General features: G+C 46.2%; 3 protein-coding genes across 3 annotated transcripts; 1 reads left to right on the top strand and 2 right to left on the bottom strand.

Moving 5' to 3' along the window:
* Positions 1 to 889: 889 nt before the first annotated feature.
* LOC120688230 (uncharacterized Rho GTPase-activating protein At5g61530-like) lies at positions 890 to 6,222 on the bottom strand. Its single transcript, XM_039970447.1, has 10 exons — positions 6,006 to 6,222; positions 5,497 to 5,563; positions 4,922 to 5,172; positions 4,454 to 4,516; positions 4,347 to 4,365; positions 3,880 to 3,978; positions 3,713 to 3,790; positions 3,381 to 3,625; positions 2,076 to 2,232; positions 890 to 1,373 (listed from the first exon to the last, which is right to left on the bottom strand). Exons 2-10 carry the CDS (start codon positions 5,555 to 5,557, stop codon positions 1,231 to 1,233), a joined length of 1,116 nt encoding a protein of 371 aa, XP_039826381.1. The 5' UTR covers positions 5,558 to 5,563; positions 6,006 to 6,222; the 3' UTR covers positions 890 to 1,230.
* A 1,033-nt stretch (positions 6,223 to 7,255) lies between these two features.
* On the bottom strand, positions 7,256 to 10,599 carry LOC120688227 (60S ribosomal protein L15-1). Its single transcript, XM_039970433.1, has 4 exons — positions 10,446 to 10,599; positions 10,184 to 10,350; positions 7,844 to 8,041; positions 7,256 to 7,741 (listed from the first exon to the last, which is right to left on the bottom strand). Exons 1-4 carry the CDS (start codon positions 10,447 to 10,449, stop codon positions 7,496 to 7,498), a joined length of 615 nt encoding a protein of 204 aa, XP_039826367.1. The 5' UTR covers positions 10,450 to 10,599; the 3' UTR covers positions 7,256 to 7,495.
* Positions 10,600 to 11,505: 906 nt separating this feature from the next.
* Positions 11,506 to 16,704, top strand: LOC120688221. The gene is made up of 3 exons (XM_039970420.1): positions 11,506 to 11,630; positions 13,912 to 14,138; positions 15,832 to 16,704. The coding sequence occupies exons 1-3, from the start codon at positions 11,594 to 11,596 to the stop codon at positions 16,429 to 16,431; spliced, it is 864 nt and encodes a 287-aa protein (XP_039826354.1). The 5' UTR covers positions 11,506 to 11,593; the 3' UTR covers positions 16,432 to 16,704.
* The last annotated feature ends 1,168 nt before the right edge of the window (positions 16,705 to 17,872 follow it).

Genomic DNA, 17,872 nt, shown 5'->3' with positions numbered 1-17,872 from the left:
AAAAAAGAATTTCATAATATTTTAATGTTAATTTGAGAGGACACTTTGCTTTTAATATATGACCATCAGTCAATAGCAAAAAACAAAAAAACCATTTTACATTACTTGTACCACATAATGTAAAATGGACCGTGGTGATTTTTCTGGAGAAACCTAGGATTTATGTTTTCTACCATAAAGATCCTGAGCTCATGTTAGCGAGGATAGTCTTCACCTAAACCGTGGTGATTGATGGTGTTCTGGTATCTGGACCATAAAAAAAAAGGATGACAGCTTTTTCGTTTTATTGCCTCAATGTTCAAGTACGACAGCTTTCGCCATAGGGAATAAGTTGATCGTTGGCTTCTAAAGTTGGGAAATGGTACCATGAGAATAGGGAAGAGAAAGTTGAAGATTTAAAATGCTAGTAGTGAACCCCAAGCTGCATGGCGATAAACTTAGGAAGAAAACAATCGATTCAAAAGTAGAGTCGATACGGCACAAGTAACCCAAAATATTACAGAAAAATAAAGAAGAGAGGTAAAGAAAAAAGTGTGTGGCAGCTAAAATTGTCTTGCACCACAAACACGACCGTGTTACCCGTAGAGGGTGGCTGCTTAGCGTTGCTTCTCGGCTAATCGTCTGTCATCCGTAACATTAAGCTGATTAGCCGAGATTATGCAAGTGGACTAATTCTCGGCCAATGTAATTGAACCGTAATATTAACCTCATGCGTTTAAAATACTATGTTAGTCCACTTGCACAATTTCAGTTACTAAAGCACTCCGAGTTCAACGACCTATTTTAACCTCACAAATTCAATTACTAAAAAGCACTTCGGATATCCCACCTTCGGATATGCATAGAGGTCTGATCTCTCATGGTAACATCAACACTGATTTGTTCCAAAGACATGAAAGCTATCGCCAATTCATCATGTATACCAGTCAACCGTAGATGATACACAAGCATTCCTATGCAACACCTACCAACTGAAAAAATCAGCAAATTCATCCACACACCACGACCATCTGGTTCACATCCAAGTACATTATTATTGGTAAGGCATGACCAGATCCTACAGAGATTTCTTCCCGTGAAGAATTAGTACTAGTGTATATACAAACCTAATCCAAAAATGTTCCGGCCAAAATGCTTATCCTAACAATAACGAGCAGTAACCCACCCTCCTACCTGGAACTTGTACATAGCACGAGCTAACACCAGAAAGATCTACAGAAAAGATACCAATCATCTCCATACTGTTTCATTTGCATCCGTGAAAATGGCATTGTGGTGCTCGATCAGACACTGGATGACCTCGATGGAGCTGTAGTCTGGGGGCGAAGCATCATCCAAGGGGATCTGGGATGAAGCATCCTCATCATCCTCATCTACAATCAATTATGCAAATAAAGATTTATAACAGTTGAATAATTAATAAATTGTTCGATTCCATCATCTAAGAAGAAACATATGTGAACAAAACGAAAGGCAGCGCTGGTGTCAAAAACTGAAATTGAACAGCCAACTGTGAACTGAACAAAAACTTTTTTTGGTGGGGTGGGGTGTGTGTGTGTGTGGGGGGGGGGGGGGGGGGGATCCCTGACCCACCCTAAACAAGGCCTAAAAGACACAACTGCCGCCTGGAACCGTGTTAGTATTGTACAGTGACTGGGGGAATCATAATCCGAATGCTGATAGATATGCCTTTCGATAGTGGCCTAAATGTCTATCAATTCATGTAATGCAAAAGTAGTTCAGAGATCACAGATGGGCCTCTACCCACACATGTAACATCAATTGCCTCATGATTTGGTAGTTGGTTGGCAGTTGCCACATGGGCCACAACCTCAATCATCAATTCATATTGGACCATAAGATATAGGGCAGCAAGTACCTTTTGCTAACATGAGCCAATTCCAGATTTGGTCACTTAAAAGCTTTATGCCACAATTGATATAGACAACTACTGAACTACCACAAGGGCGGCGAAGAATACTACTGTGAACAGACTAAAATGCTCTAAGCCACAATCATTAGAGACACTGCATAACATTTTGTTGCAAATAAATAACAAACTCGAATTTACATACCTAAAAGGTCCCATGCAGTGGTATTTGATGTTGTGTCTACAATTTTAGGAGGCGGTTTCAAAGTAAACTTGAGGTGGTTACGCAAATCCGTGCTAGCATCGCCTTGCCGCCACATGATCAAAGGCGCAAATTCCACAGCAAGGCTACCAGAGTCCATCTGCATTATATGTAACAAAAAATTTTAAAATACCACCCAAGAGGTGATTTACTTATATTAGTTAGGATAAAAGAGAACAACTCAAGAAATACCAAAATTAAACACACATGCTTCACATATGTAACTTAATAAATTATAAAATGTGTCAAAAAGTATGCAATGTTGTTTATAAATCTACAGACAAAACAGAAGACAATCATCTAATCAATCCATTGTGCTCACAGCTGTCTAAACCCTGTTAAGACAGTTAAGAAGGTGCAAATATGAATCGGGATCACTTCTGTTAACCACATTGCTCGTGAATATTGCCGTATCAGACAGAAATGGCTACCAAATGTGCGACTCAAACTACAGATGATTCAGCAAACCATTGTGGTTCCTTTTTGAATTTTTTTTTCTGAATTTGAATGGAAGACGAGTAGTGAAACCTGCGATTGTGATTTTTCATATGTAAGCTCTTTAACTTTGGTAATATGAAAGTTATCATGAGAAAAACATGAGCAAATCTAACCTAGAACTCTCAGACGCTGTGGTGGTCAATGCTTCAAAAGTATCTAGAGTTCAAACTTATATAAACTTTAGCTACAGTTTGTTCAATGGTAATTGGGCTTTTCCGCAGAAACATCTAGGGCCAATCAAACCAATAGATAGATGCTGCATCTCCACCTTATTCTCGAACAACTGGGTGGTCTATGGATTAAGTGTTCGGTACCTGCCACTCCTAAATATGTTAGGAACAGTTTTGCTGATTTCTAGCATTGCTTTCATATTATTTAAACAGGATGTAGCTGTCACTGGATTTGTTACCAAAGTCTTTCAGAAACCCAAACAGTCAGTGCCAAGCGGTGTGAAGTCAAATTGCGATTTCCTAACATTATTGACAATTTCAAAGCTAAACAGAAAAATATACAAATTGCAACGTTAGATACATACAATTCCACATTCAGTAGCTCTAGGCATGTGCTGAATCTGATTGTTTTATTCTTCAAAAAATGTCAGAGTGACCACGTTAATTGATTTGTATTGTATAGTATATTCAGTTTAGATTTATTACTTTTAGTCCCTTCAATAGTGCCCAACAACCAGAAAGAATAACAAGTGGCAAATGCAGCACAGAACAAAAGAACAAAATTAGGGATTAGATCTACCTTGTTAAGTGATGATTTACGGCTTACTCGAAGTAGCAATGCTGTAACAAATTCTAGTGTCATGTAGTTAACATTTGGAAGCTTCTTCAGTATGTTCCTAAGATCAGGAATGCTAACCCTCGCATCTCTAAGCTCATCATAAAGCGCAAATGTAGTGAGCGGTTCAGGGATGCTGGCAAGGTAGCACTTCACCAGTGCTCCTACATCAATGGGACTGACACCTTCAGGTAAAGATGCGCCTGAATCTGCAAAACATAACATTACTCAGAGGCCCATGGTAATGAGTGGTGGCTACAAAATTAAGCTCAAATATGATTGAGTGGCGGCAATACCTTCATTGTAAAGAGAAACTAACTGCTGAAGAACTTTTCTGTCACCTTCAGATTTGAATAAGTACTCATTATTCAAGCCTAGGAGAAAAGAACGATTCAGATACCATATTCAGTGCTAAAATTGAAATGTAGAGAAACTGAATTTCTATGCAACTTTCAGCCTTCACCTGATATAACCAGGTAGTCTGCACACCTCACAAGCATCAAGGGCACAGCTTTACCAGACTGCTCTCGCTGTACAGTGGCTTCAATAGGAACACCAAATACTGCAAGATTACAAGGCAATAGTGGGTCATTTCTCATTGTTGCGTTGCTGCTCTTGCTGTACAATGGCTTCAACAACTATTTGCATCTTGTAATCAGAGGGTCATTTCGCACTGATCACAGTTCACCAATAGACATAACAGAAATAAACTAACATAAATCTCAAAGAATAAGTTAAACAAGCCAGGCAAAGAATAGCAATACTAATCATGTAGATACAACTTAAGGCTTACAGATGCAGACTATGCTATACCAGCTGTTTAGACGTTACACGAAAATTTAACTGCCTGGATGCTAAAAGAAAATGTAATTGCCTTGACAATAAAGATGGGTATGCATCGTGGATGAGAGAATTGAGTTGCGAGCATACCATCAGTGCTTGCGACTCCCTGGGGCAAATAGTCAGAAATAAGAATCAGCATTGTACACCAAAAAGTGAAATTGTGTTACAAGGTAACAGAATTTCAAATCACAGACCTTCTGCCAGCGTTCAATATTGTTCAAAATAGTCTTGCTTTTATCTGCAGTCTTTTTAGCAGCCTGTAAACACATAAAACCAGAAAACGATCAACTTCTATAAAGATTTTTATGAAGAATGATGAGCAGAAGGCATCACAAAAGGAATGCAAGATAACATAGGTTCTCAATAGACTCGATTGTTACCCTGAAATACATTTAAAATAGCTACTTGTTAATGTGCTTTGCCCCCCTGGCAATGATTTAGTACACTATTCAGCACTTTATGTTGGCATAGAGCACAATAGGCAAATTTGCAGCAACTATTAAATGCATGGCTCATTTTTTTTATTTCATCACATGATTTTGGACAGAACTAAATGATCACAACAAATGGGTTACACAAAGAACAAAACTTCACAGCAGTTGAAACCAAACCGAACATCTACCAGGTCAAAATAATTTTGTTGAAATGCATAAATAGATTACCTCTTCGACTTTGACCTTCCCCACAGCAACCTTCTCCTTTGTCTCTGAAATGCCCTTCCTGAAAAGCAACCCAGTGGAGGCAGCAGCAGTGATGAAACGCTCCTGCACTGTCTCACCCGGTGGACGCTGCTGCTGCTGCTGCCTAGCCTCCTGGAAGACAGCCCATCGACTCTTCACCACGGACCCAACCTTCCCAGCAACATCAGCTAAATTATCCCCAGCTGATTGTCCTGCTTGCTTCAGCTTGAAGCCTGCATTAAATTATCAGCACAGTAAGGTTGAGGTTGCAGGTAAAGCGGGCATCAAACAAAATGCTAGGATACAAATATGAGCTGCATGCCCCATGCACAGTCAAACTCTCAGCACTTGTGGTTAATTCGATAACAGTTCCAACATGCATGATAATTTCTCTCTTTATCAGTGTACAGACGCTATGGAGTACTGGTCAATCACAACATCATCATGATAAAGCTATTTGATGGAATGATTACACTGAATTATGTATATCCGTACAGAAATGATTACACAACCAATTTACAGCAAACAAAAAAGGCATCACCGCCAAACAAACTTACTGGATGTAGAGAAGAAATCGGTGGCCTTCCGGCGCCACTGGGGCGACTCCGCCAGCGGCATCACCACCTGCACGAGACGAGCCGCATCCACCGAGCCATTAGCAGTTGTAGACCCTCAAAATGAACCCATACTCCAAATACTCCATAGCAGCAGAGCACGAGTGAAGGAAAATCCGAACCACTGGCACTCAAGTATCCTAAATCAAGTCTGCAAAACACCTCGGAAGCGAGAAATGAAACGCTGAACCACACGGATCGCTTGCTCCTAAATCCAAAACAAGCTCAAAACCAAACCAGCTCCTACGCCCAACCCCGAACAAACTCCAAATCAAACCAAACCAACCGACCAGGAGTAGATGAACAGCTCGAGCTAACAACGTAAAAAAAAAACAATCGAGAAAAAAATCACGCACTCCACGCCGACCGAAGTTTCCCCGAACGGAACAGGCGAAGATCCAAACCAGACCGAACCAAAACGACAGGCAGGAAACACGCAGGATCGAACTTACGACGGCCCGATCCGGCGAATCGGCGGGGCGGAGAGGAAATGGACGGAGAGCTGGGCTGCTGGAGCAGGCGCGGGGCGATTCCCTCCCTCTGGCTCTGGCTCCCTAATCGAACCCGATGGAAGCGAGCCGAATCACGGGGAGGAGAAAGCGAGAGGACTGGGACTCTGCCGCCCGTTCCGCGAGCTGAAAACGAGTTGGGTTTTTGTTTGGGGCGCTATGCTTCTTCTTCTGCTGATTCCGGATTGGATTAGGGGGGAGTGGAGTCAATGGCGGAGGCGAGCGAAACGCGGGAGGGATTGGGTTTCCCATTCCCGGTGGTGACGTCCGCCGCGCCGCCTCTAGCTCCCCCGCCTCCACGTGGGCCCCCGGGAGGGTCGATGCCCGGTTCTAGAACCATCCTTGGCTGCGGAACCGGATGTGTGGCGTGGGGTAGGCGGGGCCTGGGGATAGGGAATGGGAATGGGAATGGGATGGGATAGGCAGATGGGTGGACGGGAGGGACAGCGGGACGGGAGGGCCGCCTGTTTCCGTCTGGGATTGGGACTGGGATGGGGATGGTAATGGTAGGCGTTTGACTATCCAGGAGGCGATTTTTTGCGAGGTTTCATTATTCTTCCCGTCGTTTTCCTTGTTGTAGTTTTCAATCTGGGTCACCGCATTATTCCATTATTTTAATTATGGTTGGCTAAAGACTGCGAGAGGTCTCCTATTGAATAGTCGCACGAGCTCAAATCTATAAAATTTAGCGTTTAGCGTAAGCACTCCATCAATGGATTCGAATCAGCGGTTTACTTTTCTGAATGGTGCCTGGGCTATGCCTCTGCATTAGAGCCTGTAGAATGTAGTAGGCGTCGCTGGTGGTTTTGCAAAATACTAGTAAGTTTATAAGCTTATGTAAAAACTACTGAAAAAATATATTGCCCTTTTTAAGGTAGAAATAACATATTGCTTACGACAGGAAGGAACTTTATTTGGTCCATTCATGAACTCGGTTCTGCAGAAAGTTGCTTGGAAACCTTGTCTTTTGGCTAAACTCCTGCTTGGCCATGAAATATTAGTTTTCAGGCATGATACTATTACGACAGAATTCAAGTAACCACAGATTTGTGCATTAGAATTACAAGTAAACAGACTGAACTTATCTGTTCCGGAACAAGGTTCACCTGAAACCAAGTACCAGATGAGCAATCATAGCTACGGCCATCATCTGCCTGCTAGCAACAGATGATGATAGACAATCACACCACCACTGTAAATCAAAGGTGACTCACAGGAGCACATAGCATTCAATACTAAACCTTTGTTGACTGATAACACAGGTGAATTGCAAACATAGTTAACAGCATTTGCTCCACAGTACACACTGCTAACAAAGTTCATCAGGCTCAGAGCACAAGTAGCAAAATTTGACAATGCAATGAAGGTACCAAATACTATCAAAGTCTGGATGGGACAGGCTCCACAGCAAGAGAGCATCAAGACATATGAGCTCAGCGGTAGCGGCGGAGGGAGAGGGTCTGGTTGCGCTTCCAGGTGGCCCTCCTCGAGGGCCTATTCTTGTGGTGTGTGTGGCCCTTGCCTCGCAGACCACGGTACTTCTTGCCTGCAGAAGTGAGACCACGGAGCTCGCGGTGCTTGTGCACATCCTTGCATAGCCAGTTGATCCTTGGGTCATTGCGAATGGCGGTGTGGGCGACATCAACCAGGATGATCTCAAAGTACTTGTATGTACTATCCTGTTGTTTAGCAGCAGAAACAAAAGCCAAGGCATTAGTGCTGGGCTGGGCAGGACAATATTCACATGATATCTTGTTATAGGTTCCTGCAAACAAGTATACCTCATTGACCCAGTAGGAATTGAGAACCCTGAGTCCACCAAGCTTACGTCCAGCTCTCTCCTCAGCAACAGACCTCTTGTTCCTCTGGAACTTGAGCTGGGTGATACCCTGGTGCTTGGGCTTGCCATAGACAATACCCTTAGGCACAGGCCTCTTCCGGCCACCACGCCTGACACGGACGCGGTAAACAACATAACCCTGAGTACAAAGAACACAAAGTTAAGCAAAATCAAATCTGATCATAGAGGTAAGCCCACAGCCACTCAATTTTTTCAGAATAAATTAGTTCAAAGCATCACACAAACAAGTACCCATGCTTTTCATTTCTACTCAGAAGTAAAGATAGCAAGCTTCATAAACAGAATGAAAAATATGGACTTAAATTTCAACATGCTTATACTCCTGTAGACCAAAGGCTGGAAGCCTAGGCATAAGTACATTCTAAATGGTGTGGGTCACACTAAGAAATCAAGCCTACCATGTCAACCACCATCTCACCCTAAAGCCACCAAAATGAATGAACTCATCTCAGGTCCATAACTAAAAGGGAAAATTGGTTCAGTAGCATCGAAAGAACGTGACTTCCGCAAAATACCATTGAAAGACATCGGCCCCGAGAAATACCATCGAAAGATTGCACCGTCCCCTGAAAATAGCATTCCGTCACGGTTGGGAGCAAACGCCGGCGCCTTCGTCAAAATGTGCTCCCGGTCTGCACCAGCACCATGCCCGTCTCCTCCCTCTCTTTCTGTGGCCGGCGGCTTGGCAATGGCGAGAGGCAGCCATGGCACGGGGCTCGCCGGCGCGCAACCCCTGCCGGCCGCGGAGCTCGCCGCCGCGCCACACCACGCCACGCCACTGGCTAGCCCCGGAGCTCCCGCGCCGCATCCTGGCCGGCTGCGGAGCTCGCTTGCGCGCCGCGCCCCTGGCTGGCCGCGGAGCTCCCGCGCTGCCTCCTGGCCGGCTGCGGAGCTCGCTTGCGCGCCGCGCCCCTGGCCAGCCGCGGAGCTGGCCGGCCGCGGAGCTCGCCGGCGCGCCGCGCCCCTGGCCAGCCGCGGAGCTCGCTCACGCGCGCCACCTCCTGGACAGCCGCGGAACTCACTGCCGCACCGCGGAGCTCGCGTCGCCTCCCCGGAGCCATGGACGCGCCGCCGCCCCCGGAGCCAGCCCCGCTGGCCATGGACGCGCTGCCGGCCCTTCTCCCCTTCCTGCTCGCCACCGCCACGCCCTCCCCGCCGTCGTTGGTCGTCGCCGGCTTCGTCCGCCTGAGGCCGTCGCCGGCCGGGTGGCCCGGCCCATCCGCTCCGCCCATTGCCGCCGCCGCCGCCTCCACCTCCTCCCCTGACCCTCCGGCAGCCCAGCTTGACTCATTCGGGAGAAGAGACGGGAACGGACGGGAGGGGAGGGAAGGGCCAAGTCCAGCAACAACGGCGGAGGCGCCAAGGGCAGCGGGGGAGGACGCGTCGGCGAGAGCGTGCTCGTAGCGGCCGAGCGCCTCGAGCGCGCAGGCGCGGCGGAGGAGCACGTGCGGCGGTGCGGGAAGCGCGGCTCGGCCTGGAACACGAGGGAGCACTCCTGGGCGACGGCCTCATGGTCGACGAGGCGGAGTTGGAGGAGGCAGGCGGCGCAGTTGCTGGGAGAGAGGCGGCACGGCCTCGTGGTGGCCATGGCCAAGCCGCCGGCCACAGCTGGGAGCCTGGGACGCGCAGGAAGAGATGGATGAGATGGGCGTGGTGAAGCAGCGCCGGCGTTTGCTCCCGACCGTGACGGAATGCTATTTGCAGGGGACGGTGCAATATTTCGATGGTATTTCACGGGGCCGATGTCTTTCAATGGTATTTTGCGGAAGTCGCATTCTTTCAATGCTACCGAACCAATTTTCCCTAACTAAAAAGGGCTAATGAACACTATTTCAATGAACAAGTATCACAAAAGTTGAATTGTTGTTAGCTAGCAACAGGTTTGAATCTACAAAATTTGGAGCTAATAAAACCATACATAACCCATATAAAAAAAATCAATAATCCAAACTTGAGCATCAAAAATTCACAGAAACAAATGCCCAATGCTCGGGTATGCCATCAAGCCTTCATTTCGTCCAAACACAATGACATCTATCACCAGAAATACTACACGCCTGGATTACATCAAGGCTGAAACAGTAAGTAAAGACCACCCACATACGCTTCTGGCACTATCCAAATCACGATTCTAAACAACAACGGCAAAGCCTTCCACCATCATCTCCGTATCGATAATCCATAAAGCCATCGCCGTCACCGTCACAGGGTGGCCAGAAACTAGGCACGCATCAACAATACAGATGGAGAGGAGATCTACCTGTTTGGCCTTGTAGCCGAGGCGGCGGGCCTTGTCGGGGCGGGTGGGCCTGGTGAGGCGGACGATGGCCGGCTGCTGCCTGTACTCCCAGCAGCGCACGCGCTGCACGAACCGCATCACGTCCGACTGCTTCCTCCTCCATAGCTCCGACACGTACTTGTACGCCCCTGCGCCACAGCGATAAACGAAGAAACACACCGTCGGGACCTACGCACGCTGACCGGAGAGACATCATCGGGGAGAAGGAGGGCGAGGAGCTCACCCATGGCGGATGCGGCTGCGTGCGACGGCGGCGCCCGTGAAGGTGGTGGAGTGTGCGGAGAGGAGCCTGAGGTTTGGGTGGCGGCGGCGAAAGGGTACCTTAATACTGAGGCGATGGAGTTCTCGTGACCGTCGGATGGGGGGCTAGGGTTTTGGAACGGTGCTGGTGGATGGGCCAAGAAAGTTGGGCCTTTCGGCCTATATGTACATGGTGCGCATGGGCCTTGTTGTTGCCCTCTCCATTTCGTTTTTTTTAAACTCTAAAACCCTGGAGTGCAGGTACACGTGTGTCTCTGTTTCAAAAGTCTGATCACACAAAGCATAGCTAGTATTACATGGCCAATTCCTAACCAATAACTTATCAGCTGTCAGGACTTTGTTTTGCAACAAAATCCAAACTAAAAATCCGTGTTTCCCAGCATGAGCATGCCAAAAGGCGCTAGAATCAAAGGAGTAATAGGTTCCTTTCAGCTGAGCAAGATAAGCTGACTTGTTCGTAGTATAAGCCCCATTGGCCTTCAGATCTGATCAGGTGGTATCAGTAAGCCGAATCTGTTGCACAGCATCCCAAATAACAACTTGTGCTATAAGCTCTACTGTATCTATCCTCCAAAACCCCCTTGCCCACTGTTGGTCTGTGATATCCTCTTTTATTGGTTTGTGATTGTGATATCCTCTTTGAATATGCCTAGCCACCTTCATAGTCAATTAGTCATTTTAAACCCACATGCAGGAAAAAAGGGACTGGCACTGGATTTTATCGGGTCGAAGTCTAAATGGCACCAAGAACATGTTGTCAAGTCATCATAGCAAGATGTGCATTGGATATCCACGGCTACACTTACAACCATTTATTTATTAAAATCTGAATAGGAAACTCAAAATCAAACTGTTCAAAATCTCGGCGGCGGCTGGGCGATCGGCGGAGATGGCGGCGCGGGGAGCGGAGAAGAGATGGAGCGCCGCAGAGGAAATCGATAGCATATAGCGGAGAAGAGAAGGAACGCCACGCCTCAGATGATCGGCTTCGGCAGCTCGGTGGCGACCACTCCCGGCGCCCTCCGGGAGATGCTGAAGGCGGCCTACGCCGAGGAGGAGGCGGCCGGGGACCACGCGACATGCCTGTCCATCGGTTGTCTTCTCACCTAGATGGACTTCCACCGCAACGTTCCCCACGAAGAAACCAGTACGTACACACGCACGCGTAATCGATCCGAATCGGCGATTTCGTTGGCTTGCTGAGCAAGTACAACAGATTGATCTTCCTCTTTTTTTTATTTTTTCTTAATATAGGGGATTGATGTTGAAAAAATCTACTCCAGCAGATTAATTTTTCATCTCCCTTTCCTCTTTATTTTTTCTCAATCCCCAATAATTTCTCTTCAATCCCCAATAAAAAAGAAAGATATCACATCTCTCTTTTCCATATAGAAAGAGGGAAAATCAATCTGCTGGAGCACTTCTTCCATATATGTTGAAATTGAGAAAGAGAATTTCCCTATATGGTGAGAATCAACTCCAACAGATTGATTTTCCCCTTTTCCCTTTTCACTTTTTCTCAATATAGGAGATTGATGTTGAAAAAATCTAATTAATTTTCCATCTCTCTTTTTCTTTTATTTTTTCTCAATCCCCAATAATTTCTCTTCAATCCCCAATAGAAAGGGGAGCCATCACATGTCTCTTTCCATATGGAAAGGGAGAAAATCAATCTGCTGGAGCATTTTTTTCATATATATTGAAATTGAGAAAGAAAATTTTTCTATATGGTGATATGGTGAGAAAGGGGAAGATCAATCTGTTGGAGTTGCTCTAACCCCTAAGGGCTTGTTTGGTTGCGCATTGTTTCATTTCGGGCCGGAAATGATAGAAACAATAAGAAATATAATAAGAGACCCGAATTTATTCCGGGTCGAAAACTACTTGCAACAAAATAAAGGCAAAATTTGCCGTAGGACACCGTTAGAATGTGGACTTCGCTAGAAACCACTAAAAAATCCGACCTTTGCTGAAAGACATCATTCAACTTCATTCATTTGCCGTAGGACACCACCAGCAATATCTTAATTGATCTAATTGTAGAGCAACAAGAAATGACAATTATGCCCCCGCTCCTCCCATGTGTTTCTTCCTCCTCCGGAATGCCGGACTCGGCGAGCAAGCAGAGGACAGTCGCCGCCTTCTCCCTGACCTTGGGCGTCGTCGCCGTGAGCAGCTGCACCAGGGTGGCCGAGCGCTGACAGCACGCTCTCCTCGTTCTCGCGCAGAGCGTCAAGCCACCCGTCCACCGCCCGGTGCTTCGCCTCCGCATGCCCAATCTGTAGCCTGGCAAGCAGCTCCCGCACATTCGTCAGCTCGCCGCCCGCTGCCACTATGGCCTCAGCCTGGGTCGCCGGAGCCGTCGAGTCGGACAGCACAACGGGATGGCCTTCCACCGCCCGCCGAAGCCGGTTGCCGAGCACGGGCTCACCAGCCTGCCACCACCACAGGGAGGAGCAGCTCCACCTGCATCAACTCGCCGTAGGGGGACTCCACGTCGCGCTCGGGCGCCGGTGGCAGCAAGGCGGACTTCATGGGCGAGGACGACGACGACACCACGGGGGTGCAGGGGACTTGAGCAGCACACGGAGCGCCCTGTCCCATTCGGCCAGCGGCGAGGAGGAGGTGCGCGGCTGCGATGGACAGCACGTACGCCAGCAGCGCCGTGCTCCCGTAGAGCACCGCAACCATGGCGTCCACGGGGCGACGCCGCCGCGGAGGTGGACTTGGAGGCCCTCGACGCGGGCGACGACCAGAAGCATGGTGACGGGCGGGAGAGGACTGCGCACGCCGGTTACGGGGTCGAGCAGGTGCATCTCGCCGAAGTCGTCCGCGGCCACGATAGCGCCGCGCACGGAGCCGAGTGGCCCCAGGGGACCTCCTGGTTGCGGCACACGAGCAGGTAGCTGTGGTCGTCGTCCGCATCCCCGGCAACATCTATGCGGAGGAGCAGCCAATAGCGGTCGGGGAGGGGTTCGTGGATCGCCGTGAAGAATCGAAGGAGCGGCCAGGGGAATGGTTCTGCCGGAGGAGGGTACCCATGGGGGAGAAGATAAAACAGCGGGGCACAATTGTCATTTCCTGTTGTTTTAGAATTAAATCAATTAAGATATTGCTGATGGTATCTTCCAGCAAATGAACCCGGTTGAACGATGTCTCTCAGCCAAGGTGCGATTTTTTAGTGGCTTCTAGCAATGACCACGTTCTAACGGTGTCCCAGAGCAAATTTTGTCCAAAATAAACTCATAATAGATACAACAAGAGACCCGGAATCTGTGGGGAATGAATCCAAATCTCTTGTTATATCTATTGTGAGTTTATTTTATTGTAAATAGTTTCTGACCCAAAATAGTTCGGAATGAAACCGTGTGCAACCAAACGACCCCTATTCCGTCGATGAATCACGCGCGATTTCTCCTCTTTTGCAGCGGAGTTTGGCCCCAAGTCCTTCACCTACGGGCCCGTGCCGTTCGAGGCCAAGAGCGACGACACGGCGCAGGTCTACTCCGTCACCGTGAAGGGGATCAAACCGGAGCTCGGGTTCCAGTGGCCGCTCGATGTGTACGGCTTCGTCGCGGTTCGGGACAACCTAGATTGCAAGCGGAACATCATCTTCCGCCGCGACAGGAACAACTGCCAGAGGCTGACTGCGGAGGTAAAAAAATGAGCAGTTGTGATTTGTTTTTGTACTTATTATAGAAGAAGTCGCATGCAGTTCATTGACCGATCAGCAACGGGCCACTCGCAATTACCCTGCTATTAGGTTTGGACTACTTCTAATCTCAAATGGTTCAGTAATGTTCAAATGTCGTTTGATGTCTAGGGACTTCCTGTTCAAATCGTTTCCATCCACATGCGTTGCCTATTGCTTCCCTTCCCTGTCTGAAGCTCTGTAATGTTCAGTGTCGTGAACAGTTCTCCTAATAGTCATTCTATGCGGTGCCTGACTGCCTGGTGCAGTTTGATGTTTTTTTTTCCTTTTCTTACTCGCTGGCGCACCATTTTTATTTAGTTGTGCTCCTTTATGTCTGACTAAACTTAAGGGCATTGTTATTTCCTTAGATTGGTCATTGGTTTCCCTGTCGGCACCCTTTTGAGTTCCATCACTTTGTTCATAATTCAAGCATGGTGCAATAGGCACGTAGGTGCATTTGGTGGGTTCACTGAATTGTCATTGTGTTAAAAAAAACAGTGATAATGTTGCTGAGAGAAAGCATGCTATTTAGCTTCAGTACACTAGAACAAGAAAGCTATAAACACGGTAATATTACACCATGATAACATATATAGCTTGCTCCTAAATTATTAAGTCCAGCGCAAATCTATAAACTTGCAGCTGTAGGTTTGAACTTTGAAGTCTCTAGATTTCTTTGGTTGCATCACTGACACGTCAAAGCCGCACAAAACAAATTGACTTACCATTACACTGCGGCCCAAATTATGTGTGATGTAGTTCCTGGGTCCATGAAAAGTTGGCTGAAGCCTAGTACATAACATAACCTCTCCAATTGTAAGACTTATTGTGCCTAGGCAATTCAAACTTTTCAACCCCCCTTCCTCTGCACCCTGCCCACCATATGCCAGATCACTCGGATCAGATGATCCATTAGGGCAAGTCGAAATGCCATGTCAGCTCTCTTTGCAGTTGGGTTTTACTTCTATTTACTCAATTGTAGTTAACTTTATATTCAGCTCCTGGTTTAAAAGGCTCAGGCACTGCATCCGAGTTTCTGCAGTGCACTTTAATTTTGGTTACCGTGCTCATCCTCTCCAGTTGGTTTTATTGGAATAACAACCGAGTACATTATGAAGATTCCTATATTCAATATGCATCTTTGCAATTTAAAGTATTCCTCCTGAACACATCCTGTTGCTCTCTTGACTTAAATGGCATGTTAGAACAGGTAAAATGTCCAATGTAACATCTCCTTGCAGCTGGGATTGGATTTTCCTGGTCCCATTGACAAAAAGTTCTGGGTGTGTAAAGTTCAGTTTGTGAGTTCAATGGCCCAAGCTAAACTCTACAATTTCTACAATGCACTTTTGGTCTAAGTATAATGCCTAATTGCATTTCCTCTCCAGTTAATCTTGTTGCAACATTGAATCCACTATGGAAATTCAAATATTCTATACACATCTCTTTTGAACTCTATTCTATTCGTAATCTCTTCTGTAGTCGGATTGTGCAAACTGTAAACAGTAAAGTAGCTCAAGTTTATATAATCCTATTTACTTATGCTGTTTCAGTGTTGTCTTTCATATGGTGTTACATTATAACAAGCCTTTATTTTATAAAACAAAATATACATCTATATTAGTTTTATTAATGAAACAGAGCATACATGCAGGACTCAGCCTTGGTGTTAACTGGTCCTAACCGTGCTGTGCTTGCGGAAGATATTATGAACTTTGAGGTCGAACTAAGAGTCAAGGGTAGTAGGGAGTCCGAAGACAAAATCCTAAGCTTCCTGGTCATTGAGCAAAACTGTATTTTGGCTACATCTTCATATGGTAAGCTTTATAGAGAGACACACACCAACAAGTATTGCACGACAGAATTGCTGTTCTCTCAACTTAGAGATGCAGTGGAAGCAACAGTTGATGTCAAAGTTGTGGAAGGGTCATGGAGTCAGGATTTCTGCCTACAGTTTATTGCGCGCACTAAAAGTTTCCCAGATGTTGATTTTGTGCTGTTTGATCCTCGAGGAGGCATGGTGGTGAGTGATGAAGGTGTGATCCAACTTTCTCGGTCAGTCGTCACAGTGGAATCAGACGGTGAGCTCCAACTTACTGTAGAGGCTCGAGGACCTGGTAGCAGTGCAGTTGTTATCAGTGATACAGTGAGCCTTACTCCAAAAAGATTTGGCACAACAGATGAGTGTTTAAACGTTGGGTTCTGCAAGATGGAGGTCTGCGTGTCCTGGTCACTTCTCTTACCATTTTTCTAAGATAATCCAGAATGTTCCTCGGGCTGCAGCTTTGGATTCGTCTAAGTTTATTATCTACAGCATTCCTGTAATAGAAGTGATGAGTTATGACCTTGTAATGCAGTTTCTTCAGTGCTAGCTGCTACTTGTAGTTTGTAATCGACATGACTTTTCTGTCCCTTGGCATTTTCCTAACAACTCCTATATTATCCTCGTATCCTGATGTTACTGGTGTTTACAAAAATTTACTATGTAGCTTTGGATGACATTATGCTAATAAGTTTTTGTAAATCATGCACAGTGTCATGCACGGTTAATAGTTTGGTATTTAGTTGCTCTTATCATCATTTTCTCATTTCACTCGATGTTTAGCAAGGGTTTGTAACTGTAGAAAATATTAGATTGGATATGAAAAAGGCTCAAAGTTAAGAGGTTTTAAGTAAAGTAAAGCTAAAGGAAAGGAAACAACAAAATTTCCAATCCAATTGTAGCAACAGTTGAGAAAGTTGGGATTTCTAGTTTTCTACTGTAACAAGAGGGTGCCACAAAAGCTAAAAGGCAAATTCTATAGGACAGCAATTCGTCCGGCGATGTTATACGGTGCTGAATGTTGGCCTACAAAAAGGCAACATGTCCAGCAACTGAGTGTAGCAGAGATGCGGATGTTGCGGTGGTTTTGTAGGCACACAAGGAGGGATAGAGTCCGGAACGAAGTTATTCGGAATAGGGTCGGGGTGGCACCAATTGAGGAGAAACTTACCCAGCATCGGCTGAGATTGTTTGGACATATCCAACGAAGGCCTCCTGAGGCGCCGGTGCGTAATGGAGTTCTTGAGCGGGTCGATAATGTAAAGAGGGGTAGAGGTAGATCTAAACTGACGTGGGATGAGTCGGTTAAGAGAGACCTTAAGGATTGGAATATCTCTAAAGAGATAGCTTTGGATAGGAGCGCTTGGAGACTAGCTATCAATGTGCCTGAACCTTGAACTTATTTCTTTCGGGTTTCATCTCTAGACTACCGCAACTTGTTTGGGAAAAAAAGCTATGTTGTTGTTGTTCATAGTTTTCTACTGTGAATATAACGTGATCATAGGAAGTATTCAGATGTGCTGCTCTTGACTGATAAGATGAGTGCTATACAGATCTGCAATCATGCTGCTGCATTTCTTTCAGTCTACCTACCTAGGCACTGAACTAGTGTTGATGATCTTTAAGGAAGTTAAAGGGAGACGAAGAGGGGTGGTCACCCCAATTAAGCCTGTTCTACGACAAACATGGGGCACCATCCCCCGATGACTTTACCATCTAATCCCAACTTTTAAAACTAAAATAAATGTTTGCTAGCTTAGGGCAAGCTTGAGGGCTAAATTCAGAGACGAACATGTTGAATGGAAGATCGCCAAGTGGAAATTTCCCAATTTCATATCCCGTGTTCTAAATAATCCATAACTCTGCTTCTTGT

Source organism: Panicum virgatum, chromosome 2K, assembly GCF_016808335.1.
Source record: "Panicum virgatum strain AP13 chromosome 2K, P.virgatum_v5, whole genome shotgun sequence".
Taxonomy (NCBI): Eukaryota; Viridiplantae; Streptophyta; class Magnoliopsida; order Poales; family Poaceae; genus Panicum; species Panicum virgatum.
Note: the sequence above shows the minus strand (reverse complement) of the source record. Positions and strands in the feature narration are given on the sequence as shown.